This window comes from Phoca vitulina, unplaced genomic scaffold (genome assembly GCF_004348235.1).
Source record: "Phoca vitulina isolate PV1807 unplaced genomic scaffold, GSC_HSeal_1.0 scaffold2, whole genome shotgun sequence".
Taxonomy (NCBI): domain Eukaryota; kingdom Metazoa; phylum Chordata; class Mammalia; order Carnivora; family Phocidae; genus Phoca; species Phoca vitulina.
Genome location: NW_022589705.1, coordinates 98,610,424 through 98,636,794, shown reverse-complemented (window position 1 = coordinate 98,636,794; position 26,371 = coordinate 98,610,424). Strand labels below are relative to the sequence as shown.

Sequence of the window (26,371 nt, the reverse complement as noted above, 5' to 3'; positions counted from 1 at the left end):
GGCGGGGCCGCGCCTCCGCTTCCCTGGGCCTTCTGGGTAATGGAATCTCTGGGGGACGGCGCCTGCGCACAAGGCGGGGCCACGCCTCCGCTTCCCCGGGCCTTCTGGGTAATGGAGTTTCCGGGGCACTCCGCGCGACTTTGGTCCCCGCAGCAGAGCCCACAAGGCGCAGGACCCTCGCCGCTCAGCTGATCTCTGCGGCCTGGGCGAGGACCCGCCTGAGCGGTCCGCCAAGCAGGTGCCTCCGGCGGGGTCGGAGGCCCTGAGGATGTCTGCGGTGTTCCGGAAGCCCAAGACGTTCAGGCTGCGGGCTCTGCACAGCCAGAGGAAGTTTGGGGTGGCGGGGTGGAGCTGCCAGGAGGTGCTGCAGAAGGGGTGCCGCCACTTTCAGGTGCCTGGCGCGGGGTGGAGTGGGAGTGCCGGGTGCCTCCGCGTGCAGCTGCCCGTGGCCAGGGTCGGGGGACCGGGCGCCGCCTCTAACTTCCTCCTCTAGTTACTGAGCCCCATTCAGCGGGACTCTGTGGAGGGGTTCTGGGACAACTCCTCCCTCCCTGACCACGAGGATCGCGGCAGCCCTGGCCTGAGATTCTGGGACTCCGGTTCTAGCGCACGTCTGCTAATTTGCTGTGTGCTCCAGGACACAGCCCCGTGGCCTGTCTGGGCCTCAGTTTCCCCCCTCTGTAAAATGAAGGACTTGAGCTCAGAGGCCCACGAAAGGCCCTTCTAGCACTATTGTTCCAGCGATTCCAGTCATCATTCCTACTGGATGCTTACGCATTTGTTTTCTTGGCTGGACTTGGACTTGGAGCAGCGTGGTTGTGGGTGTGTATGTGTGGGGTGCAGGCGCGCGCGGAGTTGCCATCAACGTTCATAAAGCTGATCAGAGTCCAGCAAGTGTTATGGGACTAGTGGTACCGCGTGCCGGTGACGCCTGGTCAGCCAGAGGCCGTGAGTCCTTTTCAGTAAGATGTTCTCCTTATAAGTCGTCGCCGCGGATGCAGGGTGCGCTGAGTGGGTGTGTCTCCACACCAGTCAGGTGATGTGCGCTCGTGATGGGCATGTGTATGGGCTTAGCGGGAGCAGTCAGCCGGCCTTTCTGCAACAGGCTGGGATTTTCAGAGCCCTTCAGGAGCTCCTGTCGAAAAGGTCTGTGGGGTGAACTCTGCAAAGTCGTCCCCGCTGTGTCTACATTTTTACACGACTTGTATGTTAGAACGACCTGCAGGAGGTGTCTGTTTCGACACGTGGGTACTTGAGGCCCCAGCGCTGTCTCAGGTGTTGGTCCACCTGTAGGACGTGGACAGCATCCCGCTCTTGATTCTTTAAAACGTTTGTGAGGACCGCAGGCGGAAAGGCCTCAGGTTACTGCTCCCAGGGTGGGCCTGCCTGAGACCCAACACGGAAGCATCCTGCCCTGCCCTCCCTCTCCGCAGCTCCCTGTCACCGGCTCCCGCCTGTGCCTCTACGAGGATGGCACGGAGCTGACCGGAGATTACTTCTGGGGTGTCCCTGACAACTCGGAGCTGGTGCTTCTCACCTCGGGCCAGACCTGGCAAGGCTGTAAGTGGCGGGGACGTGGGAGCTTGGCGGGGAAGCCAGACTGGCTTTGGAGGTGCTGGGGGCCTGCCATGGACACCAGCCTGGGAAGGGGGGAAGGGGAGGGTCTTCCTGCCCAGAACTCCAAAGGGGAAAGCCCCCAGCATCAGGGTGAGCTGCCCCTCCTCTTGCCCAGGACCCCAGTGGTCCAGCTGGGTGTTTAAGGTGTCTTTTCTTCTTTTCTAAGTTATTTAAATTTTCTGTTCATTGTCCTAGTAACTCCCGAGGGCAGAAGGGAGGGGTTGGGGGGTTAGGGCCTGCACGGGTTTGTGGGCGAGGCAGAGCCAGCGGGAGGGACGCCTTTCCATGTGGCTCCAAGGGTGGCTGGAGCTGTGCTCAGTGTCTGTTCTGTGTTGGTGCTTGCTGCCGTGCTATCGCGTTGGGGGCCTTATCAGAGCAATTATTTCCAGGGGTGGTTCCTTAGGGGTGTCTGTATTTCAGCACCAGCTGGACGGCAGGTTCCACACTGCAGCCGTAGGCCAGTGGCAAAGCGTGTGCTCTCCTCCTAGGAGGGTTGTGTGGCTCTTATGCAAAGTGGCTTACATTTCAGGAGATGCTTCTGGCACCCGGGGAAGGAAGTGGGAGCCCGGAGGATGGAGATACCCACCTCTTCGGCCTGAGGGCCAGAAGGACGCCCTAGAGTAGTGTGCGTGTGGCTTTGCCTTGTGGTTGGGACTCTGCTGTCAGCAGTGAGGGGTCACATGTCTAGTGCGTGCTCCGAGGTCGCAAGTGCTCTTTCTCTGTGGGGCCTTGTCCTTCTAGAGGAGGCAGCCAGAAAGCAGAGTCACCGTGATGCCACCTGGGATGGGCTCTTGCAGGAGGTGGGGACTGGGCAGGACAGGGTTGTGGTCCTGAGAATCTTTGGCTGTTCTTTCTCCTTCCCTTTCATGATGTAGTTGAGAGCAGACCAGGCTGGGTTGCTGTCCTCCCCGCTCCCACCTACCCCCTCCTTGTCTCCCTCCGTCCCTCCCTCTCTCTCTCTCTTCTTCCCTCTCTTTCTTCCCTTTCTCCCTATCTCCCCCTCCCTCTTTCTTTCTGTCTTTCTCTGGCACTTTATCCCCCTCTCTCCACTGAGACCACTAGTCCTTTTACTTGGTAAACTCCTTTTAAAAAAAATTTAAATTGTTTATTTTGAAATAGTGATAGATTCGTAGGAAGTTACAAAGATAGTGAACCCTAAAGGGTGCAGTTGACATAGTCATAGTGCAGCATCCAAACCAGGAGGCTGAGCTTGGTGCAGGGCATGTGTTCTGTGTCGTTTTATCACTGCGTGGGCTCGTGTGTTCGCAGTCAAGGTACAGAGGCATCCCACCCCCACCACAAAGTTCTGCCGCACGCTGCCCCTTTATAACCATGCCTGCCCCTCGCAGCCCCGCTGTCCCTCATCCTTGGCAACCACTGATGTGTTTTCCGTCTCTGTAACGTTGTCATCTCGAGGCCATGAGGGAAATGGAATCACACAGTGTATGGGCTTTTCTCACTCAGCAGTACGCCCCTGAGAGCCATCTACGTGGTGTGTGTACCGGCAGTCTGTTCCTTTTTATCACTGAGTGGCATTCCGTGACGTGGCTGTGCCATGTCAAACACGGTCTGTTTACCCATTCACCTACTGAGAGACGTTTTGGTTTCCAGTGTGGGGCTAGTACGTATAAAGCCCACATGGCCAGTCAGGTACAGGTTTTTGTGCGGACATAAGTTTGCATTTCTTTGGAATAAATGTCAGGAGTACAGGTGCTGGGTCGTATCGTAAGTGTGTGTTTGATTTTTAAAGACAAGGATGTCCACTCTTGTCCCTTCTCTTTAACGTTGTACTGGAGGTTTTACACGGGGCAGTTAGTCAAGAAGAATAAAGGCATCCAGATTGGAAAGGAAGAAGTAAAACTGTCACTATTCGCAGACACTGTGATCTTGTGTATAGAATATTCTAAGGAATCCACTAAAAAACTTTCAGGACTGATCAGTGAGTTCATCATCACTGCGGGATACAGGATCGATACACAAAACTCTACTTTGTTTCTCTATACTTGCAATGAATAACCTAAAATGAAATTAAGGGAACAGTTATATTTACAGTAGAATCAAAAAGAATAAAATACTTAGGAATAAATGTAACAAAAGAAGTGCAAAACTTAAAATGTGAAGAGTAGAAAATGTTGTTCCAAGAAAATAAGGATTTAAATGCATGGGAAAATACACTGTGTTTATGGGTCAGAAGGTTTAACACTGTTAAGATGTCCATACTCCTCAAATTGATCTGCAGATCATCCCAGTCCCTATTGGAATTCCAGTTGGTTCCTTTGCAGAAACCGACAAGCTGATTCTAATCCCTGATTCATATGTAATTTCAAGGGACCCAAAGTAGCCAAAACAATCTTGAGAAAGAACATAGGAGGAGCATTCACACTTCCTAATTTAAAAACTTACTACAAAGCAACAGTAGTCAAGACATTGGACTGGAAGATAGTCCAGAGATGAACTGATGTGTCTGTGATCAGCTGATGGTGACAAGGACGCCAAGACCACCCAGTGGGGGAAAGAATAATCTCTTTAATAAGTGGTGCTGGGACAACGGGACATCCACATGCCGAAGAGTGGGCCGGGCCCTCACCTGGCACCATATACAAAAATCAACTCAAAATGGGGTAAGTGACCTAAATGCAAGAGCTAAAAATCTAAAACCCTCGGAAGAAAACAGGGCAGTCAATCTTCATGACCCTGAATTTGACTAAGGATTCTTATATATGATACCAAAAACGTGAACAACCAGAGAAAAAAGATAGATACACTTGACTTCAGAATGTAAGACTTTTGTGAGAGCATCAGGGTGAACAGACAACCCACAGGATGGACGAAGGAATTCGCGAATCGTGTGTCTGGTAAGGGACTTGTATCCAGAGTAAATAAGGAACTCTTACAACCCAACAGTGAAACACAACCCAATTTAAAAATGGGCAGAGGGTCTGAATAGACATTTCTGCAGGGAAGATATTCAGATGGCAAACAAGATGGAAAGATGATATCATTCGTCATCCGGGAAATGCAAATCACACCCACAGTGAGGCGTCCCCTCACACCCGCTGGGCTAGTCACATGCTGGTGAGCGGCACGTGGAGGAACCGGAACGCTTGCCCATTGCTGGAGGGTGTGCAGTGTGCAGCTGCCGTGGGGGACGGGCTGGTGGCCCCCCCATGAGTCAACAGCATCAGCTGCGACCCCGCAGTCCCACGCCTAGTGCACACCCCAGAGAAACGAAAGCACACGTCCACACAAAGACTTGCGCGTGATTACTTAGAGGAGCTTTATTCATCGTGGCCAAAAGGTGGAACCCCAAATAGTGTCCCCTGAGAGACAAACGGGTGAACAAAGTGTGGTGCATTCGCACGGTGGAATATATAACCTTTGCCCATTTTTTCACAAACTAGGAAGCACGGGGTTGTACCTTTCGTGTGGGTGAGTTGTGAGGGGTGGGGACCCCATCTCAATCAAGTGGTTTTTTTTCTTTTTTTTAAAAGATTTTATTTATTTATTTGACAGAGAGAGACACAGCGAGAGAGGGAACACAAGCAGGGGGAGTGGGAGAGGGAGAAGCGGGCTCCCTGCTCAGCAGGGATGCGGGGGCTCGCTCCCAGGACCCTGGGATCATGACCTGAGCCGAAGGCAGTCGCTTAACGACTGAGCCACCCAGGCGCCCCAAGTGGTTTTTTCTCAAACAGAGAAATGGACTGTGTTCCAGAGTGGCGGCACCCGTCCCCTGTCCAGCTTCGGGCCGTGTGGCTGTCTTCTGTCCCAGCCACCCTGATGGGTGTGCAGGGCTGTCTCGGTGTGGCTGCCTTTCCCTGGGCTAGTCGGCCATCCATCTGTCCTCTCTGGGCAAGTGTCTCTTTGTCCATTTGTCTTTTGTCTGTCTTCTCATTGGAGTTTTTAACTGCTGAGTTTTGGGTTTTTCTCATGATGTGTTCTGGATACAAGTTTTTGTGAGGTGTGTGGCTTGTGGGCATTTCCTCCTCCTCTGTCACTTGTCTTTGCGTCCCCGGAACAGGCTCCTTCACGGAGCAGAAGTTTCCCATCTTGATGAAGCCCACGGTGTCCGTGCTTTCCTTTTGTGCTCGTGCTCTCCAGGTTAAGTCTGGAAACTTCTCACCAAGTCCTTGGCCTGGAAGAATTTCTCTGCAGCCTCCTGCATCAGCGGATTCACGTGATCATGGGACTATTTTTCTTTAGCCCATCAAGGGCGGGCGATACTGGTTGATTCTCGAGCACTGAACAGCCTCGTCCCTGGAGTGACCCCGCTGGGGCGTGGGGCATCGTTCTTTGTGCACACAACTATTTCTGGCTGAGGCGTCACGAAGGGTCTTGGTAGACTCTGGCTCCGCTGGGTCCTCAGTGCTTGCTTGGCCATGAGCAGGGGTGTGCGGAGGCTTCCGGGGGGGGCAGCACTGTCGGGGGGAGACCCAGAGGGAAGTCTAGAAGGAAGCCCAAGGATGTGGGAGGTTTCGTTTGGGGACGAGAAGGGCAGCCACTTGCTTGGGTGCTGTCCCCTCCACATCTGACCCCACATCACTTGCGGGGCGGGTACCCGGGCGCAGGCCCAGGGGAGCGGCTCACTGGTGTCTGGGCAGGGCCTGGGGCCCAGGGCATCCCTGAGCTTGGGCAGTTCCAGAAGCGAGGAGGTGCTGGACGTGCGAGAGCCCGTTCTCAACGGCCGGCAGCTCCGTGTCTTCCCGCGGCGGCCCTCAAGGACTGCTCGCTTTTCTGTCGGTCCCCCTTCTGGTGGCAGATGTGAGTGACATCAGTCGCCTCCTCAGCGCGTTCCACAAGCCGCACGCGGGGCTCATCCAGGCCGCCCAGCAGCTGCTCTCCGACGAGCAGGCCCCGCTGCGGCAGAAGCTGCTGGCCGACCTCCTGCACACCGTCAGCGAGAACATCGCGGCCGAGACCAGGGCCGAGGACCCGCCGTGGTTCGAAGGTAGCTGGGGGCTGGGGGTGGGAGGGCTGGCTCAGAGCCGGCCTCGCGGGGGGGCCCGGGCCCCCTGCAGTTCCCGGGCCGGGGCCTTGCCTGGCTCCTCTGCTCTCGCAGCCCTGGGGCTGGCCTTTTTATTTCTGAACTGTGGAAAAGTGGACGTAACATAAAATTTTCCATTTTAACCAGCGTAAGTGCATAGTTTAGTGGGGTTGAGCACGTTTGCCTTGGCGTGCAGCCGTCACCGCCATCCGTCTCCAGAACTTTCTCACGTTCCTCAACTGAAACCGTGGCCCATTAGACACCAGCCCCCACGTCCACGCCGTGGCCCCCGTGCCCGCGCTTGCTCGCCCGGTCTCTGATCGGACTCCCGCGGGGCCTCCCTCGCGACCGCACAGGGTGTGTCCCGAGCCTGGCCGGTTCACTCAGCACCGTGTCCTCGCGGGCCACGTGCGTCGTCCCGTGTCACAGCCTCCTTCCTTCTTCAGGCCGACACATTCTCCTGCGTGGCTGGACCACGTTTGCTTGTCCGTCACCTGGCCACGGACACGTGGTGCGTCCACCTCGGGGTCGGCCTTTAAGCCGGTCGGAGCAGCTCCGTGGACGAGGGGGCTGGGGGCAGGAGCAGAGGCCCTCGGTGGCCTCTAGACGCCCACGCGGGGGGCCCGGGGACCCTCTCCAGGCAGAGGGAACCGGGCCTGCGAGCAGGACACCGCACGCTTCTCGGGTGAGGCCGGCGGTGCGCCCAGCTTGTGGCCGCGGACGCCACAGGGCCCTTGTCTGTTCCTGGCAGGTTTGGAGTCTCGATTCAGGAGTAAGTCTGGGTACCTGAGGTACAGCTGCGAGAGCCGGATCCGGAGCTACCTGAGAGAGGTCGGAGCGCGGGGCATGCGGGCAGAGGGGCGGAGGCCGTGGAGCCCGCCCGACTCTGGGTTTTGGGACATCGTACGCCAGCGTTCAGCCGTGGTCCTTGGTTTCTTCCAGGTGAACTCTTACGCCTCCGTGGTCGGCGTGGAGGCTCAGGAGGAGTACTCCCGCATCGTGGACGTCATGTGCCGGGAGCTCAGGGCGGCGCAGTACAACGGCAGCTACTTCGACAGAGGCGCTGAGGCAGGCGGCCGGCTCTGCACGTCCGAGGGCTGGTTCTGCTGCCAGGTGCGCCATGGGTCCCGGGGCCACCCAGGCGGCTGCTGAGCCAGCCCTCCCGTGGCTTCCCTCCGGGCGTCGGCGTGAGGGAAGGGTCAGCTCAGCCCGTGGTTCTCCGACTGCAGTGGAATTGGAACCCCTTCCCTGCCCGACGGTCAATACAAGACACCCCGCTTCCCGGCCCCCAGCTGCTGGTTCAGCAGCCCTTCTGACAGCGTCCCTGGTGGCGCTGCTGGTCTGGGCCCTCCTCTGAGAACCGCTGATGTGGTGGGAGTGCGCGGTTGTCCCGGGAGTGGAGGCCTCCCCTTGGCTCCCCTTGGGAGGAGGGGGATGGGCAGGTAAGAGAAGGACAGTGTCACAGCTGCTGAAACGTGTCCCCCCGGGGAAGCTTTCTGGATGGCAGCTCAGATTTCAGGATTTGTGGCCAGATGTGACCTGGCGGGGTCGCAGCGGCCAGAAGCAGCGTTCTGGACCTCCTCGCGGGCACTCGGAGAAATTACAGAGGCACCGACTAGGGTCATGAGTCACGGGGCTTGGAGCTGGTGGCCTCTGCAAGGATGGGCAGGGGCCGTTCTGCTGCCCACGCCTCCTTCCTGGCCTCCTGGGCTCCGGCGAGTACCTGGGCCCCTTTGCATTTCCAGTAAAATCTCCTCCCCCCACTGGTGGCCTGAGGGTACAGACCCCGGAGGCCGGCGCGGCCTCCCTCCCACAGACGGGCTCCCAGTGCCTTTGCCTGGGCAGTTCCTTCCGTGGGTGATGGGCCCTGACCAGCAGAACACTGCTCCTTCCCAACCAACTGCACGTTGGCCTCTGCGTGACCTCACGCGTACTCTCCACGAGCCTCGCCTGAGCCCAGGTGTTTCACGGGGGAGGAGCAAAGACAAAGGATTTCAGGCTGACGTCATCGGGAGGCTCGAGGCCCGAGGCCTGTAAGCGAGTGAGGGCAGTGGGCTTGGAGCTGGGAGGCTGTGCAGGCCCTTAGGGGACAGGCTAGTCCTGGGGGGGGGTGAGCCAGGGGCTTCAGGGAGGAGGTGACGCCTTAGAACAGTGCGGTGGGAGTGGACAAGTGACCCCGCGAGGGCACGAGGGTGGGGAAGTGGGGGCAGCGGGCTCTGTTGGGGAGCTGCGAGCCTTGGGGGTGTCTGGAACACAGGACGGTGGATGGGGTCACGGCACGTGGCGTGTGCTCAGCAGACATCTGTGAAGGAGTGACTGAAGGTGCGACATGGCCAGGAACGCTGACCACGGGAAAACCAAAGCCGGGCAGTCCAGACTATTTGACGTCTCTGATGCCCAGCCTCTGCGTTGGGGTTGTGGGGAAATACCGGGAAGGCACGTGGAGCAGATAGGGAGCAGCCAGCATGTGGGCGCTGGCCGTGGGCCTTCATTCCCCACGAGGGCGGGTGATGGCGTGTGCTTGCAGGCGTGTGGGGAGGGCTGGACACAGTGGGTCTGTCGGGGTGTGGAGACCCAGGAGGCACACGGTCAGGAAGCTGGCTTTCCTAACAATAGCAGGAGCTAGCTTGTCCCCATGGCCAATGTGGAGTATCATACTGGGGGTCACGAGGGAAAAGGGGGTACCATTCCAAAGACAGAATTCCTAATAGGCCCAAACAGACTGAATCCCCTACCGGGTGGGACCTTCTTCTCAGCTCATCTAACTTGACATAAGACCAGTGGGTAAGAGCTGGCCTCACTTCGTGGACCTTGTTCTCTTTTGACCTAGGGTCCTTTTGACATGGACACCTGTGCATCCAAACACTCCATCAATCCCTACGGTAACAGGGAGAGCCGGGTCCTCTTCAGCACGTGGAACCTGGACCACATGTGAGTACGGGTTCCGGGGAGGTCAGGGCTGTTTGTGGTTGAGAACTAAGTTCACGGACCCAAAGAGCAGCTGCGGGGGCCTGTCCGTGCCGTGGCATCCGTGGCTGGCCGGCTGCCTTGTGTTTCCTGTGCTGAGCTTGTCCTGAGTGTGTAGGGTAGGTGGGGTGCCAGATACACACTCCTAACCTGTGCGGTTAGGTGTCCTTCACCGTGGCAGGCTCTGACAGGAGCTGGTCCAGAGCCCCGTCCACATCCATGCGACCTGGCGCATGCCCCCTCTATCCCGTCCAGCTCCCATCTGTGGGGCCCAGTGGGCGCACTCAGTGGGGTGGGGGTGGGGGGTCTCCTGCCTGAACCAGGATGAGCTCAGAGCGGGAGCTCTGATTCAGTATGTAGGGCATTTCTACTTTCACCCGAATGAGTGAAGGCCAGCAGGATTGTTTTTCTATGTGTATGAGCTCATTTTAAGAAACGGCAGAAATAAAATTGTGTTATCTTAGCGGAGATGCTTTCTTGGGATATAATGACGTCCTTGTCTCTGCTTTATGAAGACAGAGATCTTCATGCCCTTCAAGTGGCCATACCGCTTTTGGGAATCAGATGGTACTGAGCGCATACAGGACGTGTTGGGGACAGTCGAGGCTGCCGTCCCACCCCTTCTGGATCCATTCCCTTCCGCCCCCAGGAACTGTTCTGAGGTTTGTGCGCTTCCTTCTGATAGGCATCAGGCTCCAGGCCTTTCCCCTGGAGGTCTGAGTTTGAGAACGGACGTAATGGGGTCACACGTGGTGATGCCGCATGGTGCTTCTCCATCCTACGTCATGCTTACGGGGATGAGCTTTGGGACATTTGTGAGCGCTTCACTCTGTGAACAGAATGTCACGGGAACCTGCCCGTCCGTACCGGTAGGCATGTCTGGTCTAAGCTTCCGCCGTTTATAGGACAGCCTGGGCTGAGCGTGGTCTCTGGTTCTGGGCCACGTAGGTGTGGTCTGTGGGCTGGCAGCTGCATCAGCATCTGGGCCTGGTCCGGAAGGCAGATTCTCGGGCCCCGCCGGCCATTACCCGGGTGCCGGGGAGGGGGGCGCACCTCCAGGGCACTAGGACTGTTGACTGGTGCCTGAGCCGCGGGGTGAGCTCCCCTCTAGGGAGGGCGCAGGGTCTCACCCCTTCTGACGGGCACCGAGCACCCCAAGATGACCCCTGGCTCTCCAGCTCATCGTCTGCTACTTTCCGTGACTCACTGGGGCGTGGGGACATGGATGGAGGGGTCGGTCCCAGCTTTAAAGGGCGGGACGGGCCAGCCTGGAGCGGAGTGCAGACGAGGCAGAAGCGGGAGTACTGGTGGCTTCGGTCGTAGTTTCTCTCTGTAAATATGGCACTAAGCCCTTCCAGCAGCCCGGCCGGCTTCCCTGCGCGTCTGACCTCCGGCCTCCTTTCTGATTTCAGACGTGTGGCTTCCGTGCGGGTCTGTGGGCGCTCTGTGCTCTTCGTCTTGGAAGACGTCCCTGTAGCCTGGACTCTTGCGTGCTTGTTTGGGGCGTCAGGGGTCCCCCTTCAGAACCTGGAAGGCGGGACAGCGGGGTCTCCGGGCGTCGGCTGCTTTCTGCCTCTTCGGTGGCAGCTCTCGAGCGGCTTTCTCCTGGAACATGGAGCGTGTGCGAGTGCAGATCTCTCCTTCACGTTCTGACTGGGACTTGTCTTCCTTGTTCTGAGACAACTTTCTCCTGGATTTTGGAAGACTCCTAAGCATTTATTAGTCACGACTTCTCGGCTTCTTCCTGTCCGGCTCTTCTGGAACTCTCCGCAGCTGCATGCTGGGCCTTCTCGTCCTGGCTCCCCCGGGCTGCATCGGCTCAGACTCCAGCTCTGCTGCGGTGTTCCTGGCCACATCCGGCCACGTCCGGCCACGGGCTGAGCTGTGGCCCTGCATTCGTATGTCGAAACCCTGATGGCCAGCGTGACTGTGTCTAGGGATGGGTCCCCAGGGCGGCTGTGGCGAGGGCAGGCCTGACCCGCCGGACTGTCCCGTGAGGAAAGAGGCCGCCTCTCTGAGCCAGGGACTCTCAGCTCGCCCTGGCCGGCCCCCCCAGCCCCCCAGCCCCCGAACTCAGGGAAATTACGTCTGTTGCTTGCGCCCCCAGAGCGTGGTGTCTGCGACGCGCCTGGGCCGCCTCGGACGCTTGCCTGTTGTTCATTCACTTGTTCCCTCTGCAGCTGGGGTGCCTCCTGTCTGTCCACCGAGTCCGTATTTCCTTCCTGGAAGTGCTTCTGGGTTCTCTGTAAAACAAGCCTTTCCATACCAGTCTGTTTTCATTATATTTTTTATTTGTTTTTATTTTATTTTTTATTTTTTTAAAGATTTTATTTTTAAGTAATCTCTACACCCAGCACGGGGGTTGAACTCACAACCCCAAGACCAAGAGTCACATGCCCTTCTGACCAAGCCAGGCTTTTTCATTATTATTTCTGTTTTAAATCACTTTATTCATTTTAAGCATATTTGTTTTATGGCTGTAAGGAATTGAGCTGTGTCCAAAGAGAGGTGTGGCCTCGGCCCCTGGCTCCTGGGAGGTCACCTTGAAGCCCTTGGAGTGTCCTGCCTGTGAGGGTCCTTGCTCCCCTGCGGGCCGTGGTTTGCTGTGTGGTCTAGCAGTGTGATTGGGGTGGGGGCTGTGGGTCCCGTGGGGGCAGGAGATGAGGCTCCTCATCGGGTGGCCAGCCATGCCCACGTGTCCGAGTCCCGACAAAGACTGGACACCGAGGCCTGGGGAAGCTTCCCTGCCTGGCACCACCCCACGCGTGTGCTCACCACCGCTGCCGAAGGGGGTCTGTGCCCTCCATGGGGAGAGGGTGGCGGGAGCTCTGCATCTGGAACTTTCCTGGACTCTACCCTGTGAGTCCCTTCCCTTGGCTGATTTTAATTTGCATCCTCTCATGATTATAAACCACAGCTGTGAGTATAACAGTGTCCAGGGGCTTCTGAGCCTGTTGAGCAAACTCTCAAACCTGTGGGTGGTCTCGGGGAGCCCTGGACTTTACAGTTGGCATCGGAAGAGGTCTCAGGGAGCCCTCCCTAGCTCTCGGCGGTCTGCCTCAGAGGCTGTAGCCCGGGTCTTTCTCGGGGGTCCTTGCCCGTTGCTGTGTGCTCCTGGTGACGTTGCTGGGTCTGGATTCCGAGTTCATCCTCAGCAGGATTGTTTTCTGTGGACGTCCTGTGTGTGCTGGCTTGTCCTTCCCCACAGAGTGGTTTTGCATTTGTTTCTGCCGGACACCCAGGGCTTTCAGTGGCTCTGAAACAACTGAGTATTAATTTCTTGCTTGGCTCCCACACGTGTGTCTGTGAACAGTGAGCTGAGGGTCCTGGCTTCCTGGGTGACTGTGGAAATGGTCATGCCGTTGGTGCTCCCCGAATCATACCCCCCGCTCCCTGCACCGTGTGTGTCCTCCCGACGCCTCCCGTCACTGAATAAGGCTCGGCCACATGGCTCCAGCAGACTGGATACCAGCGGAGGCCTGATACGTGCTTGCACGCTGGGGCCTGTTCTCTGGGCGCTGCCATCCGCAGGGAGGGGCCTGACCTGGCTCCCTGGGGAGAAAGCCCGGCCCCCAGTCAGCCCTCTGGCCAGCACAGCCAGGAGGGGGTCCGGGTCAGCGGGAGCCCTGCCGCACTGACCCCACGAGCCTCTGCTCTGGGGCTGGGTGTGTAGCGGTAGGTAGCTGACGGGCTGGCTTTTTCTCCCTCCCCAGAGCCCGGGGCTCCCTGCCACTTCCCTTCCCACACTAACGGCTGCAGTGGGGTCTCCGTCCCACCTCCCCGGCTCTCCCCTTGGGCCCCTTTCTGGACCACAGCCCTAGTGGGCTGCAGGAGGGTGGCTCACCCCTGCGGATCAAGCATGGACGTCTCTGTTTCTGGCAGGGGGGGCCCCCTTCTTTCTTGTGATCTCAAGTATGTCCTTCTTTTCCCTTTTATTCAGCGTTTCTGTGCTGTGGGGACACGAGTCTGTGTGCTTTGGTCCTCCAGCTGTGGTACTTCTGATTCCTTCTTGTCGGTCCGCAAGCTTCCGTCCCCATTAGTACACGGGCTTTGAATGGTTTGTTTATAAGTGAAACAGGCTTACACAAAGCAGTATGGACGCACACAAGCATGAGGCTAGGGTTGGAAAGACAGACGTCAGCCCTCACCATGACACTCTCCAGGGAGGACGAGGGGGAAGGCTTTATTTCTGGGGTTCTGCTGAGGAGGGACTGAGGACACCGGGTCCCACCCCTTTCCTTCTGCGTACTTCCCAGGACTTAAAGATGTGCACGGCCCCAGCCATCCTACGGGAGACAAGCCAAGTTGCTTGGACCAGGCCGGGCCGGCGGGCGTGGCCGCGTGCGGTGATGCCCCCGAGAAGGACTGTCCCCCAGTCTTCCTCCTGCCGACAGCAAGATGAGGTGTCCTGGACATGCGGCTCCTTTGGGGTGTTTCCAAGTGCGGCTCCTTTTGAAACGTGAACCACTGTGCTCGTGTCTTTTCCTGTGAGCCCCCACGTCAGTCGTGGTTCAGCTGCAGTGGCCGAGCGGAGGCCGTATGGAGTGTCCTGTGTCGCAGCAGGTGTCCTGGCAGGTGCGCGGGACGGCGAGGGTGCACACTGACCGGCTCTCACTTCCTTTGCAGAATAGAAAAGAAGCGCACGGTGGTCCCTGCGCTGGCTGAGGCCGTTACAGAGCGAAACGGCAGAGAAGTGGCCTGGGAGTATTTCTACAGCCTGCTCTTCACCTCGGCCAACCTCAAGTTGGTCCACATCGCCTGCCACAAGAAAACCACCCACAAGCTCAGCTGTGACCCCCGCAGGATCTACAGGCCGCAGACGACGCCGAAGAGGCGGCGGCCGGCCCGCAAGTGCCAGTGACGGGCTGCACGCGCCTCCTCCCCTGGGTGTGCGGGATTCCAGCGGCTCCTGGAAACACTTCAGAGGTCCTCATCACATTTCTGAATCGGCCTTTGCACCTCTGAGAGCCCAAGCGCCAGGGGACCAGTTTGGTGCACGGCCGGGACGCGTGTGGGTCTGCAGGGACAAGGCCCTGTCCTCAGCTCAGGGGCCCCTCCTGCCCCGAAGGTCCCGCTGCCGTGCGCACGCAGGGTGGCCTCCCCACTGACACGGCGTCGGGCCAGACGTGGCGGCGCTGGCTGGAGGGACAAGTAGTCTGTGTCAGCTCTCGGCTGGGTCTCCACTCCCACGACAAATGCAGAGCTCTATCCTCTGGGCTTTTCTGATTGCTCCCAAGAGTTGCAGCCCATCTGGGGTAAACTGTTTGTATTCCATAAAGCACGTGCAAGGACACGCGCTACCGTTTATGATGGCGGAGAGCGGGAGACCCTCCACATGTGTGTCCGTAGGGGAAGGGCTCTCTGTGGTCTTGTGCTGAACCACAGGAAATTGCCGTTCTCGTAAATCAGAAATGGTCAGATGTCACGACTCAGTCCTACCCACCGACATTATGCGAAGCCGTGTAGCAGTTTTGTGCTTCTGCACGGAAACGGGGGGCTGTGCGTCAGGGGCAGAAGGTGGTCAGTGTCTTCACCATGCGGAGTGTGCCCTGCTGGTTTCATAACTGCCTTGCGTGTGTGTCGCACGTGCGTGTTAGTGCACGCGGGACAGTCTGTGAGGAAACGTGCCATCTGGACAACAATAACCCTGGGGCCGTGGTGGGGGTGCACTGGATTATAAAGGGCTAATTTTCCAAATCATGTATTTCATAAAACTTGAAGTTTTTGAAATAAGCACTTATTTCATAATCTTTTAAAATTTACTTTTTTAAAGTCCTACAGATCGTAGTTGAATTTTTACTTTTGTATAATCGTAAAAACCAATAAAGATTTTTCAGAAGTAGACGTGTCAAAAGTTTCCTGGGAATGATAAAAATAAGGACAAAAATAAAGGGTCAGTGATTTTTAAAAAATGACGCAAATCATTCCATTTTCTTCACTGAAATAGAGATGTCTTAGGATGAGCCAGTCCTGCACGTGGGACCTTAGCACGTGGTGTTCACCTGGCCCCGCGGGGAAGCGCACCAGTGGGGGGGTCGGGACGTGAGCCCGATACTGAGTCTGCTGAGCTGTCCTGCGGACCCTCCTCCAGCCCAGCAGCGGGGCAGGGGCCGCCCGCCCGGCTGGGCTCAGAGATCTGACCTGCTAGGACTTCTGCTGCCTCCCCCACTGCCCTCCGCTCCTGCGCGAGCTCCTGCTCACCTTTCTGACGGGCACTTACATCCCCTCGGGATGCAGGACGCGGAAATCCAGTCTGACTCGAGCAAGAGCTGTGAGGCTCTCCTGGTTGCGATGCGGTTGAGTTTACTTGTTTCGGGGCCCTCGGCCTGGGTGCTGGGTGACTGTTGCAGACGGGAGGGGGTCACCAGGCAGTTATGTCCCCCTCAGACTCCCAGGTTAGAGTTGGTGGCACAACCTCTTCACAAAATAGGGGTTTGCAGTCTGTTTTCAACAAAAGAAGGGAGGAAAAATCTAGGAGCTGGGAGTGTAGGGTCTGGTGATCTGCGGGTGCAGAACTGCCGTGACATCTGGGCATGAGGTCCCTCGTACTGGCAGGCCCCCCACTTGCCGCAGGCTCTTTGGTCGGCAAGGTTGCAGAGGGAGGACCTCCAGGCCCCGGTCCTGCAGCTTACGGGAGAGGGCGGCCGGCAGTCAGCCTCTGATGGCAGCCAGGATGGGGAGCCGGGGCAGGGAAGCCAGAGGAGGGAGCCGGCCGTGCAGAGTCGGGGTGGGGAGTGGGGGGGTCAGTGCCGAAGGAGGCCAGTGAGGGGTGTGAACAAGGCCGGGGCTGATGAGGAGAGACGGGGGGTGGGGGGGGGTTTCAATGCCAGATGCGCACTCCAAGCCTGTGTGACTGATCCCAGTAAGGCCCGGGGGAGCTTCCCGGGTGGCTGGAGAATGTGGCCCGCGTCTGTGCCGCCACCGGGAGACACCGCGGGACGCCGTTCCTCTGGCACTTGGCCCCGTGTGTGCTTTCCCCGTGACAAACGGGACCGTGAGTATCGTGGCTTCTGAGTCCTGGGAGTTGTAGGAGCGGGTCTGAGGGTCCCCTGCACAACAGGCGCTGAAGACGGCGCGGCAGGACGGCTCTCCTAGTTCCTACACCGCTCACCCAACCACGGGCCCGTCGTTGTGTGAAGACCCACGTTAGAGAGTGTTTCTAGAAATTCACACTGTAATGGGGCCTGGAGCCGGCATTCATTTTAAACACTGGCAGACGACTGAGGCAGGATAGATCACCGAGCACTCACAACTAAAGTGGGTGAGAGTTGACAGCTCTTTTAATAGGCTTCCTGAAACTTCGTTTGGTCCCCAGGGCTGAGCCTGCTTCCTTCCGTATGGCCGACGTCACCCCGCACGGGCCTCAGGGTGACATTTCTGTTGTGCTGTCCTGCAGCGCGTGAGCTCCGCCGATCGGTGCCGGCTCCGCAGGGGACACCTGCTAGCGTCCCCCCTCACCTGGGAGTAACCAGCAGACTTACACAACTGTACCATCTTCCCAACCCCAGATGATTCCGCGGGGCGCGAGCAGGGGTTGGTCCCCTAGGAGCACGCAGTTTTCACTTTGCGTTTTGGTGGGAATGTGGCCGCACATCTCCTGCGGGTGTGCTCGCTTCAGGCATATGCTTCTCCCAGAAGCCAGTACGTGGGGCACAGAGACCCCTGGAATCTGAGGCAGCCTGGTCACCGCGAACCCAGGTGCCGTGATTACTAGTTATTTCTACAGTAACCTCTAGTAGTTAGTTGTTTTCCCTGGCTGCCATCAAAATCCCTTTAGGAGCAATAATTTCAACTGATATAAATAGAGTAGTTTGTTGATCAATAAACCACCAAATTATCCAGAGTAGGTGGAGGTCACAGCTGCTAATGGGAAGATGATCACGTCGAAGTGGAGGGGCTGCGGGGGAAGATCTCTCGCGTGGGTGTTTGAAGGACCTTCACCACTTGCGTGAACCAAACGATCTCTCCTGTAAGGTACCCTCCGTGCCTCACGGGACATTTTCATAGTGTTAAATCTAGCTGCTGTTGTAACTAAGCCAGAAACGTGTTAACGGCGGGGGGTCCCTTCCAAGACCCCCAGTGGATGCCTGAAAGCGCGGCTGGTCCCGAACCCTCTAGGTGCGAACTCTTCTCCTGAACACACACCTGTGATCGAGTGTAAGTGTGACTGAGGCACAGGAAGGAACTAAGAGTCACACAGAACAATCACAACAATGCGCTGCCGTGAGGTTAGATGACCGTGGCCTCCCGCCCTCCCTGGCCTGCACTCACCCTTCTCCCCGGGAGGATGTGACATGATGATTGCCGACGTGCGGAGACGGAGGTGAACGCCGTGGGCAGGCGACACAGCGCTGGGCTACGACGCGCCACAGGGAGGACATCTGCCTCCGACTCGCGGTTGAGCGTGGGTACCTAAAACCGCGGACACGGGGTGGGGGCGGGGGCGCAACCATAGCTCAAGAAGGGACTGTGGCTCCTCACGAGCGGATGTTCCATCCCCGTCTGCCTGACTGCAGGCAGCCTCTCTCCTTGTGTTGGCCACGGCGGAGCCAGGCTCCCTCCTGGGGTTCCCTCACCCCAACCTCCGTACCTCGCGATACCACGGGGAGCGCACAGCCTCGTCACCACACGGGGCGAGGACTGCGCGGAGCACCGCTGCTGTCTCAGGAACCCCACACCCTACACAAGGGGGTGCCGTGTCCCTTCTAGTGCGCAGCCTCAGCTCTCCACTCTGGGGTGGCACTCAAGGGTGTCACCTCCCCCCTGGTGACCCAGCCTTACACCCAGAACACAGGTAAGGATTCGTTTTCTCCACTTGGCTCGCAAACATTTTTGAAAGGAATAGAGTTTTAGGAACATAAGGATTTCTTTAAAAATATTTTCAAAATATATTTTATTTCTTTCTCATATGTATTTTGCAAAATTTTCAAGGTAAACATTAGCTTCATATACAGAAATAAAGGAGAGTTCTTTAAGAACTGGCATTGACTCAATCACAATAATGATCAGATTTTGATAATGGAAAATAAACTCGTGTTATCAATACTAAAGGGCTTAAGTGAGGAGTTTTCGTCAGAAAGGTCTCTCCCACTGAACCCCACGCCCCTCGGGGGACTCAAACTGTTGTCATGGACACACAGACACAAGAAAATGCATGTGCGTGGAGCAGCGGCTGCGCAGACTCAGAGATGGTTCTGGGCGCGAGTGTCAACGCTCCAGGGGCTTGGTGTTGTGCACGAGGACTTTCCCGGGTCCATTTCAACGTCTGGTTCAGAATACATTTTCTTGGGAGATAAACTTTATATAAATCTCGTCACTTGCTAAACTGTCAAACTATTAACTGTATTAAATATGCAAGGAAATCACCATGTACTTTATTCTCTACATTTCTGCACCGTCATCATCATCATCATCATCTTTGGCTCTGAAATGCATTTTCCTGAATTCTCGCCTGCTCATCGAAGGACAAGACGAAGACGCCGGTGGAAGGTCCTTGGGGGAAGAAAACACATTTCAGGCACGGCCAGCGCACCGCACCGGTCAGCCCTCGGGGTGAGGGCTCGCTCCCCCAGCTGACTTGAGGGAAGAGGATGCCCAGCAAGCATGGGGCGGCTGCGTCCTGCCCACAGCTGAGGGGGAGGCCCAGAGTCACACACCAGCCCGCAGCCCGAGGGCCGAGCGAGGAAGCAGAGACCTCCCAGCAGAAGCTGGTGCTCTGGCAGGATCCTCTGCTCAGGACGGGGCGGGGGCTGCTCCCAGGCAGCCGGTGTCTCCTCCTCGCGGGCATGTGTCTGTCCTGGGGCAGCGCCACACGCATGCCGTGAGTGGGGAGCGCTGCCCGAGCGTGCGGCCTGCGTGGGGCGCCCGTCTTACCTGCATGAGCTCCACGTTCCCGAAGAACCGGCCCACCGGCATCGGCTGGTTGCTGTCCTCGTCCAGAAAGACGCTGTCATCTGTCTGCAGCGGGGGCCTCGGGGCCTGCTCCCCCTGCAGCGCTGAGCTGGCCCGCGCCGCGCGGCTGCCGTGAGGCCCCTCCCCTGTAAGAGCCCCGGGGGCGGGCAGGCACAGGCCGTCTTCAGTCTCTGCCGGGCCAGCGTCACCCACAGCTGTGCAGGGCCCGAGCGGGGGCCCCGTGGCCTCGGGCTGTGTGGGAGCACCAGCTCCCTTTCCTGCAGGCGGCACGTGGTCTTCAGCAAACCCCAGAGGCTCATTGTTACAAGGGCTCTCGGGTGGTATTTTGGGCAAAGCAGCACTATCGCTCTTAGGGACGAGTTTCTGTAATTCTGCTTTCACGAGATGACCTTTGTCATACTTGAACTTCTTGGAAGTTCGCCTGTCGGCGGCTTTGTGTGACGAGGTCTGTCAAGAGGAAAGTGTAAGGGGAAACCAGACACATCTAGGATTATGGGGCACACAGCAAATTCAGAACGTCTCAGTCCCAGAGGCTCGTACTCCTTCTCACCCCTTAGACAATACAGGTGCTCTTTCCACACTTGTACGGTAGGGTTATTAGGTCACTGCCTCCAAAGGCTGGGAGAGATCTAGACGCACACCCGCCGCCGCTCCCACCCCTGCCAGGTCCCCCAGGGGCGTTGTAGTTCCTGAGGGAACTTCAGAAGTGGGTATTGACAGATCATAAAATGCCAACAAAACATCCAGTTTCCACGCATCTCTGCTAGACCATAAGCTGCACGAAGGCAGGATCTGTTTTACGGCACAGAGCAGGGGCTCAGCCATTATTTGTTAAAGGGACTTCACGGTTTTTAGAGCAGCGCACGGAAGTGAAACTGTTAGCTGCTGGGGTCAAACCAAGTCCCAACCAGACCTGTGAGCGCGGCCCGAGGGAGCTCAACCTTCCAGCAACCTTGGGCACTAGGGCTGCTTGGCAACTGTGCGGCAGACGTGGGCAGACCCTCCTCTCAAAGACTTTAGGGGTGAAGGGCCGGGGCCCCGTGCCAACCGACCTCACGTGGGAGGCGGCATTACAAGAGTGACTAGGAAAGGTGCGTGTGGAGACGGAGGAGAGACACGCATGCCCGCCGCGGGGTGAGCGCAGCTCTCTCCAAAAGCGATCGCAGCACTGTGGTCTTCTCCCTGGGGTGTAAGCAACACAACTCTTTCCCGATACACCTCAGGGCCAACATTCTGTACAAAAGTGGACGCAGCAGGCAAGTCCCGGCGTCTCTGTGGTAACAAGGCTCACCTGACATACCGTCCTGGCGGTGCCGGCTTCCCGAGCAGAGGCCAACCTGGCTGAGCAACGGCGGGCTCGGAGGCGCGCTGAGGACCGCACTGCACCTGTGAGCTAGACCAGGTCCACAGTGTCAGAAAGTGCGCTTAGGACACGTGAGCGTGGACACAGGGATTTCCTACCTGAAGACGCCGCAGAGTCCCTCCTACCCGTCTCCATCATCTCTCCGGAAAAACACCTGTGGCCTTGTGCAAATTCAAACAAAACTGTTTTGGGTAAAAGATGCAGATCTACTCTTTCCTACAGTCTTGGAAGCTTGGGGCGGTTTGTCTCCTTTACCTTACACATTTTTAGGAACCTCCATCTGGGAGTTAGTAGATACCAAGTAAACTTCAAATGTGTTTAGAAGCAGCACATACCCTTTCTCAGAACGTTTTCTAACTTTTACATGGTGTCCAAGTTCTTGATAAAAGGTGACATGAAAAACAAAAGCCACCCCCACACCCCACCCTTCCTCAAATTATACATGGAAACAGTCCTGATTCTATTGGTTTAAAGCAGTTGACTTCTGGCTAATCTTATCAATGGTCTGTGTCCATTTTACTCCGAATGCAAGTTAGTCTTCTAATGACAAGGAAGGAATGAACTGAAACAGTAAAAAACTTACAACCCATGGTGCATCTGGCAAAACGAAGTCTGCACTGGTGCAGCACTCCCTGCTCACTACACTACAGACTTGATTTGAATTTCACCAGTTTTTCCACTAATTCCTTTTTCCGTTCTGGAGTAGATACCAAATGCACTTAGAAAACGATACATTTAAAGCTCAACTTGAAACCTGACAATAAAATGAATCACACAGAGTAGTGAGCGAGGATGGGTGGGCATGCAGGTGGGAGGCCTGAGGGCTCTCATCACAGCAGGCCCCAGAACTGGGGGCCCCGGGGCTGGGTGAAGGGCAGCATGTCAACAGAAGAGGAAAGCAGTCAAAAAGGAGACGAGCTAGCTTAGAAATCTCTACAGTGGTTTCTCACCCATCCCCGCCTGCAGCCCTAGAGGTTTCCAGAGGCCCTGAGAGGTGGCGGCTCACCCAGGCTGTGAGATACCAGGAGCGTTCCCGGCGAGGATTCAAAATGCAAGGCAAAGGAAAGGCAGTGGCCTGTGGAAGGACAGGGTACCCTCCCAGCTGTGCACACACTGGGGACAAGGAGCTCTGGACAAGGTAAAGGGCCTGCCGGGTGGGTGCACTGGGTCTGGGCCCACGCCGTGTTGAGAGCGGGGTTTGCTGAAGCCTGGCAGCGGTGGGGTCATAGCCACACACAGGGAGCAGAGCCTGAAGAGGTTCCAGAATGCCCCTCCTCCCTGCCCTGCACCAGCACACCTCCTGAAACCCTCTCCCCTCCTGGAGGGAATGGCCACGTTTGTCCCAGGCCACCAACTGTCTTCTCTTCTCTGTTACAAGTCCTCCTCCCAACACTTTCCCGTGTGACTGTGCTTGGCTGGGGGCGGGGGGTGGGGGGGGGATGGACGGACGGACCGGACAACTGGCCCCGAGGACAGCTGCTGCTATCACCGAGTATCACTGAGTACTGATGTAGCAGGCGCTGTGCTTGGTGCTTAAACAGCTTCCAAAGGAGCAGCCTCCCCCCTTTAAGACGAGGATGGCTCTGGTGAGGAGCCTGTTTGAGGTCAGCCAAGTGATGTGTGGCCTCCAAGTCCTCCTTGCCCTGCGTCATCTCGCACGGCTCTCCCACATACGAGCTCCAAGAGCTGCCTGCATGAAGCTGCTTGGCTGCTCCAAGAGGGCTGAGCAGGGGGGGCAGCTGTCCTGGGTCTTCTCCAAGGCAGTGTGCTTCTAGATGCCTTCTGTCTTTATCCCTGAGGCAGGGACTGTAGTCTCGGGGTGCACCTGGCTCCCCGGGTGGGTGTGTTCATCTCCGACTTTCCAGACCCCTGAAGACGCAAACTTGGTGCGTCTAGGCCGACACTCAGGAGCTGAGCTTGTTCTGGGTCCCACCTGTCACCCACTCGGGAGCTGCAGGCAAATCTGGCGGTGTGCCGGCTTTAGTTCAATCACGGTGGAACCCCCTCCAAGGTGCCCGCTCCCACACATCAAGGATCGAGCAGTTTCTTCTGCCTCGGAGAGCTGGTTGCTTCCACTTAATCCCCAAAGGAAAAACTTCCCATTGTTGAGGTCTTCCACCTTCCAAGACTGTTAAAAACTGGGATGTCAAAGGTAAAAATGTGGTTTCCCAAAAGAGCAGGACAAGACCGACCTCCAACAGGACAGCATGAGGAACCCCGCTGACCCCCTACAGAACTGGCAGAAGTATGAAAAACCATTTAAGGCTTTTGGAAATGGTCCTATGGGCAAAGAGCAAATGAAGAAACACTCAAGACCACTTACAAAACTCAGCGGTATGTGAACTCTAGACCGCCACCGGTGAGAACACAGGGCGCTCTGACAGAGGGCTTTCCCCCCACTCGGGGCAGGATGTCAGCCTTTTTTTTTTTAATTCTTTGCCATTATTTTTATTTATTATTATTATTTTTAAGATTTTATTTTATTTGAGAGAGAGAGAGAGAGAGCACAAGCAGGGGGAGCTGCAGGCAGAGGGAGAAGCAGGCTCCGCGCTGAGCAGGGAGCCCGATGCGGGGCTCTGTCCCAGGACCCCCGGATCATGACCTGAGCCGAAGGCAGAGGCTTAACGACCGTGCCACCCAGGCACCCCTGGATGTCAGCCTTTTTCATTCTGTCCTCATCCTACCTGTTCTGAGGCTAAGTCCTGGGGGAGGAGTGTGGTTGAGAGGAGGGGGCTTCCTTCTGCCCAGACCCCAGTTGTGGGACAGGGGCTTCACCCTGGGCAGAGCACTAAGAAGACTGGGGCCCCATCATCCCCGCCCCTGCTTGTGGAGGTGGCTCCAGGCCCGGAGAAGCAAGCCGAGGGGCTCTCAGGCTGCTACCACCACCGTGCCTCTCTGAGAGCACTCAGGATGAGAGGTGTCTTGCAGTGAAGCCAGTCACTCCCTGTCCCTAGACTGAGCACCGACTCACAGACTTTGCCTGAGGGAGAGGCAGACATTAACACAGGGAGCTCTTAATCTCTTCCCTACGGAACTGACTTCATTTGCAGGAGTGTCAGGAAGGTCTGGCCTTAGGGGGCTCTCAAGAACAGTAGAGGATGTGTAAAAAAGGCAGTCACAACAAGAATCAAGATAAACTTTAGGCCAGAGAGTCCACAGGTGGGAAGCAGGGAAATAAAGCTGGAGGAGGCCTCCCGGGGTCGGAACAAGTATCAAACACAACTGCAGAAATGAGGCCTCAGCCTCCAAAGAAGCCACCCAGTGACAGATTAGTTTGCAGAGCAATTTATGCCCCAGGCTATTGCTGAAAACAACTGAACAATCAAAAGGCATTTAATGGGAGTTTAACAGCCAAGGTGTGGTCTGGGAGGAGAGGAAGAGCACCAACCCACGGTGAATGTGGGCGTGCCCAGTGCTCCCCGGGCAGGCCGACCAGACCCTCGCCTGGCGAGAGGGGAGAAATAAGGAGTCCAATAGAATAATCTGCCCAGTCACTAAACAAATAAAAAGCCTACTAACGACGACAAGCCATGGGGGTGGGGGTGGGAGACAGGAACCCAGAATTGCTATACTATCTGAAATGTCCAGTTTCAACAAAAAATCATGGAGCATGCAAGGAAACAGGAAAGCAGACCCCTATACTGGAATAAAAGCCAGCAACAGAAGTGCCCATGAGAGTGACCAGGGTTGAGTTTATCAGAAAAAGCCTTAAAAGTGGCCATTATGAACATGTTCAAGAGCTAAAAGAAAGCACAACTAAAGAATTGAACAGAGAGAAAAAAAATGAAAAAGGAAGTCTTTGAGAAAACACTGGACACACTTAGGTGCACCAACATACGTGTAATGGGAGTACCAGGAAGGAAAGGAGCAGAAAAGATATTCAGAGAAATAATGGCTGAAACTTCCCAAATTTATTGAAAAACAACCACCGACACACACAGGAATCTCAAAGAACTGAACTCCCAATAGGAGAAATGCAACGAGCTCCATAAACAGACACAGCACTGTTTAAATACTGAAAGCCAAAGACAAGGGAAATCTTGAAAACAGAAGAAAGCGACTCCTCACTTACAAGGGAGCTCGATAAATAAACCGCTAACTTAGCAGAAACAATGGATACAAACATACTTAAAGTTGTCAAAGAAAAAAATCCCCAAAGAATCCTCTATCTAGCAAAGCTATCCTTCAAAAAGGACAGCAAAACAGACACTTCAGGTAAACTGAGGGAATTTGTTGCCTGCAGACCCGCCTTACAAGGAACACTAAAGGAAGTTCCGTGATCCCCATGGGAATTCAAATTCACAGAGCCCACCAGGGAAGCAATTCTGTCCTTACAGAACCCTGTTGACATGCATATGTACTTCCTTTCTGACTGATTGAAAAAGCAGCTGTAGACAATAACACGTCTACAACTCATAAAGGAACGTGCTTTATTCGGCAACAACAGCACAAAGGACAGGGTGGGAGCAAGGCTGCACTGGGCTGAGGAATGCCCACAGATGGACAGAGTCGGAGCAGGGACTGCGGGCTCCTAACACTAAGAGATGGAATATGGTCACATCCCGAGGCTGCGGGTAAAGGGACTAGCTCACGGGAACGAAGCGGCTACAAATCTGCAGCCGATTCCACTAAGTTACAACGCATATGGTAAAACCTAGAGCAACTGCTGGGGAAAAATGTTAAAAAATAGTGAATAAATAATTAAGTTAAAATGCTGCATTAGAAAATATTCATTTTAACCCATTTAAACAAGAAACAGAAAACAGACATGTTTAAAGAAAACAAAAGTAAAATGGCATATGTGCATCCAAGTCCATCAGTAACTTTAAATGTGAACGGGCCAAACAATTCCATAAAAGACAGAGATGTCAGGCTGGTAAAACACCCCCACCCCAAGACCCAACTGTGGGCCCGGGTCCACCGCCAGGTCCCCAGTGCACGAACCAGCGCCCCGGTCAGTCCCCTCCCACCCCACTTTGCACTGGAGCTGACTGCAGCCAAGCTGAAGAACTGAGGGCTTCGGTGGCGGCAGCGGTATCCAGGGGTCCAGACCAGGTCTGGAGGAGAGCCCCGTTCCTGGGACGTAGTCTGGCAGCCCTATATCCGGGGGGCGTGACCCAGGATGCTCTCCCCTCGCTGCCCCCCCTGGGACGTGGTCTGGGAGCCCCTTCCCCGGGGGGCGTGACCCAGGATACCCCGCCTCTCCCGGTGGCAGGGTCTGGGAGCCCTATCCAGGGCAGTGATCTGGGTGCCCTTACCCGGGTGGGGGGCGTGGTCTGGGAGCCCCTTACCCAGGGGCCGTGACCCAGGATACCACGCTTCTCCGGTGGCGCGGTCTGGTAGCCCCTCTATCCAGGGCAGTGACCTGGATGCCCCTTACCCGGGGGGAGGGTGGCAGGGGGGGGGGGAAGGGGGCGTGACCTAGGATGCTCTCCCCCCGCTCCTCCCCCCACGGGGCGTGCTCTGGGAGCCCCTTACCCGGGGAGGAGGGGGGTGTGACCCAGGATGCTCTCCCCCGCTCCTCCCCCCCG

General features: G+C 56.5%; 2 protein-coding genes across 4 annotated transcripts in view; one reads left to right on the top strand and one right to left on the bottom strand.

Moving 5' to 3' along the window:
- Positions 1-111: 111 nt before the first annotated feature.
- Positions 112-15,447, top strand: DFFB (DNA fragmentation factor subunit beta). Of its 3 annotated transcripts, XM_032395072.1 has the most exons (8): positions 112-391; positions 1,434-1,560; positions 6,374-6,562; positions 7,350-7,429; positions 7,541-7,711; positions 9,429-9,529; positions 10,081-10,227; positions 10,978-11,826. In XM_032395072.1, the coding sequence occupies exons 1-8, from the start codon at positions 269-271 to the stop codon at positions 11,216-11,218; spliced, it is 1,179 nt and encodes a 392-aa protein (XP_032250963.1). In that variant the 5' UTR covers positions 112-268; the 3' UTR covers positions 11,219-11,826. The 3 variants fall into 3 exon arrangements, with proteins under 3 accessions (XP_032250963.1, XP_032250973.1, XP_032250983.1); XM_032395082.1 differs by lacking the exons at positions 10,081-10,227; positions 10,978-11,826 and adding an exon at positions 14,192-15,447; XM_032395092.1 differs by lacking the exon at positions 10,978-11,826 and having other exon boundaries at positions 10,085-10,221.
- Positions 15,448-18,433: 2,986 nt separating this feature from the next.
- CUNH1orf174 (chromosome unknown C1orf174 homolog) overlaps positions 18,434-26,371 on the bottom strand; it is an 8,499-nt gene continuing 561 nt past the window's right edge. Inside the window, exons 2-4 of the mRNA XM_032395059.1 lie at positions 20,769-20,870; positions 19,439-19,924; positions 18,434-19,057 (exon numbers count right to left, since the gene is read on the bottom strand). Of these exons, the coding sequence (XP_032250950.1) occupies positions 18,947-19,057; positions 19,439-19,924; positions 20,769-20,870 (699 nt within the window). The 3' untranslated portion in view covers positions 18,434-18,946. The remainder of the gene's footprint in view (positions 19,058-19,438; positions 19,925-20,768; positions 20,871-26,371) is intronic.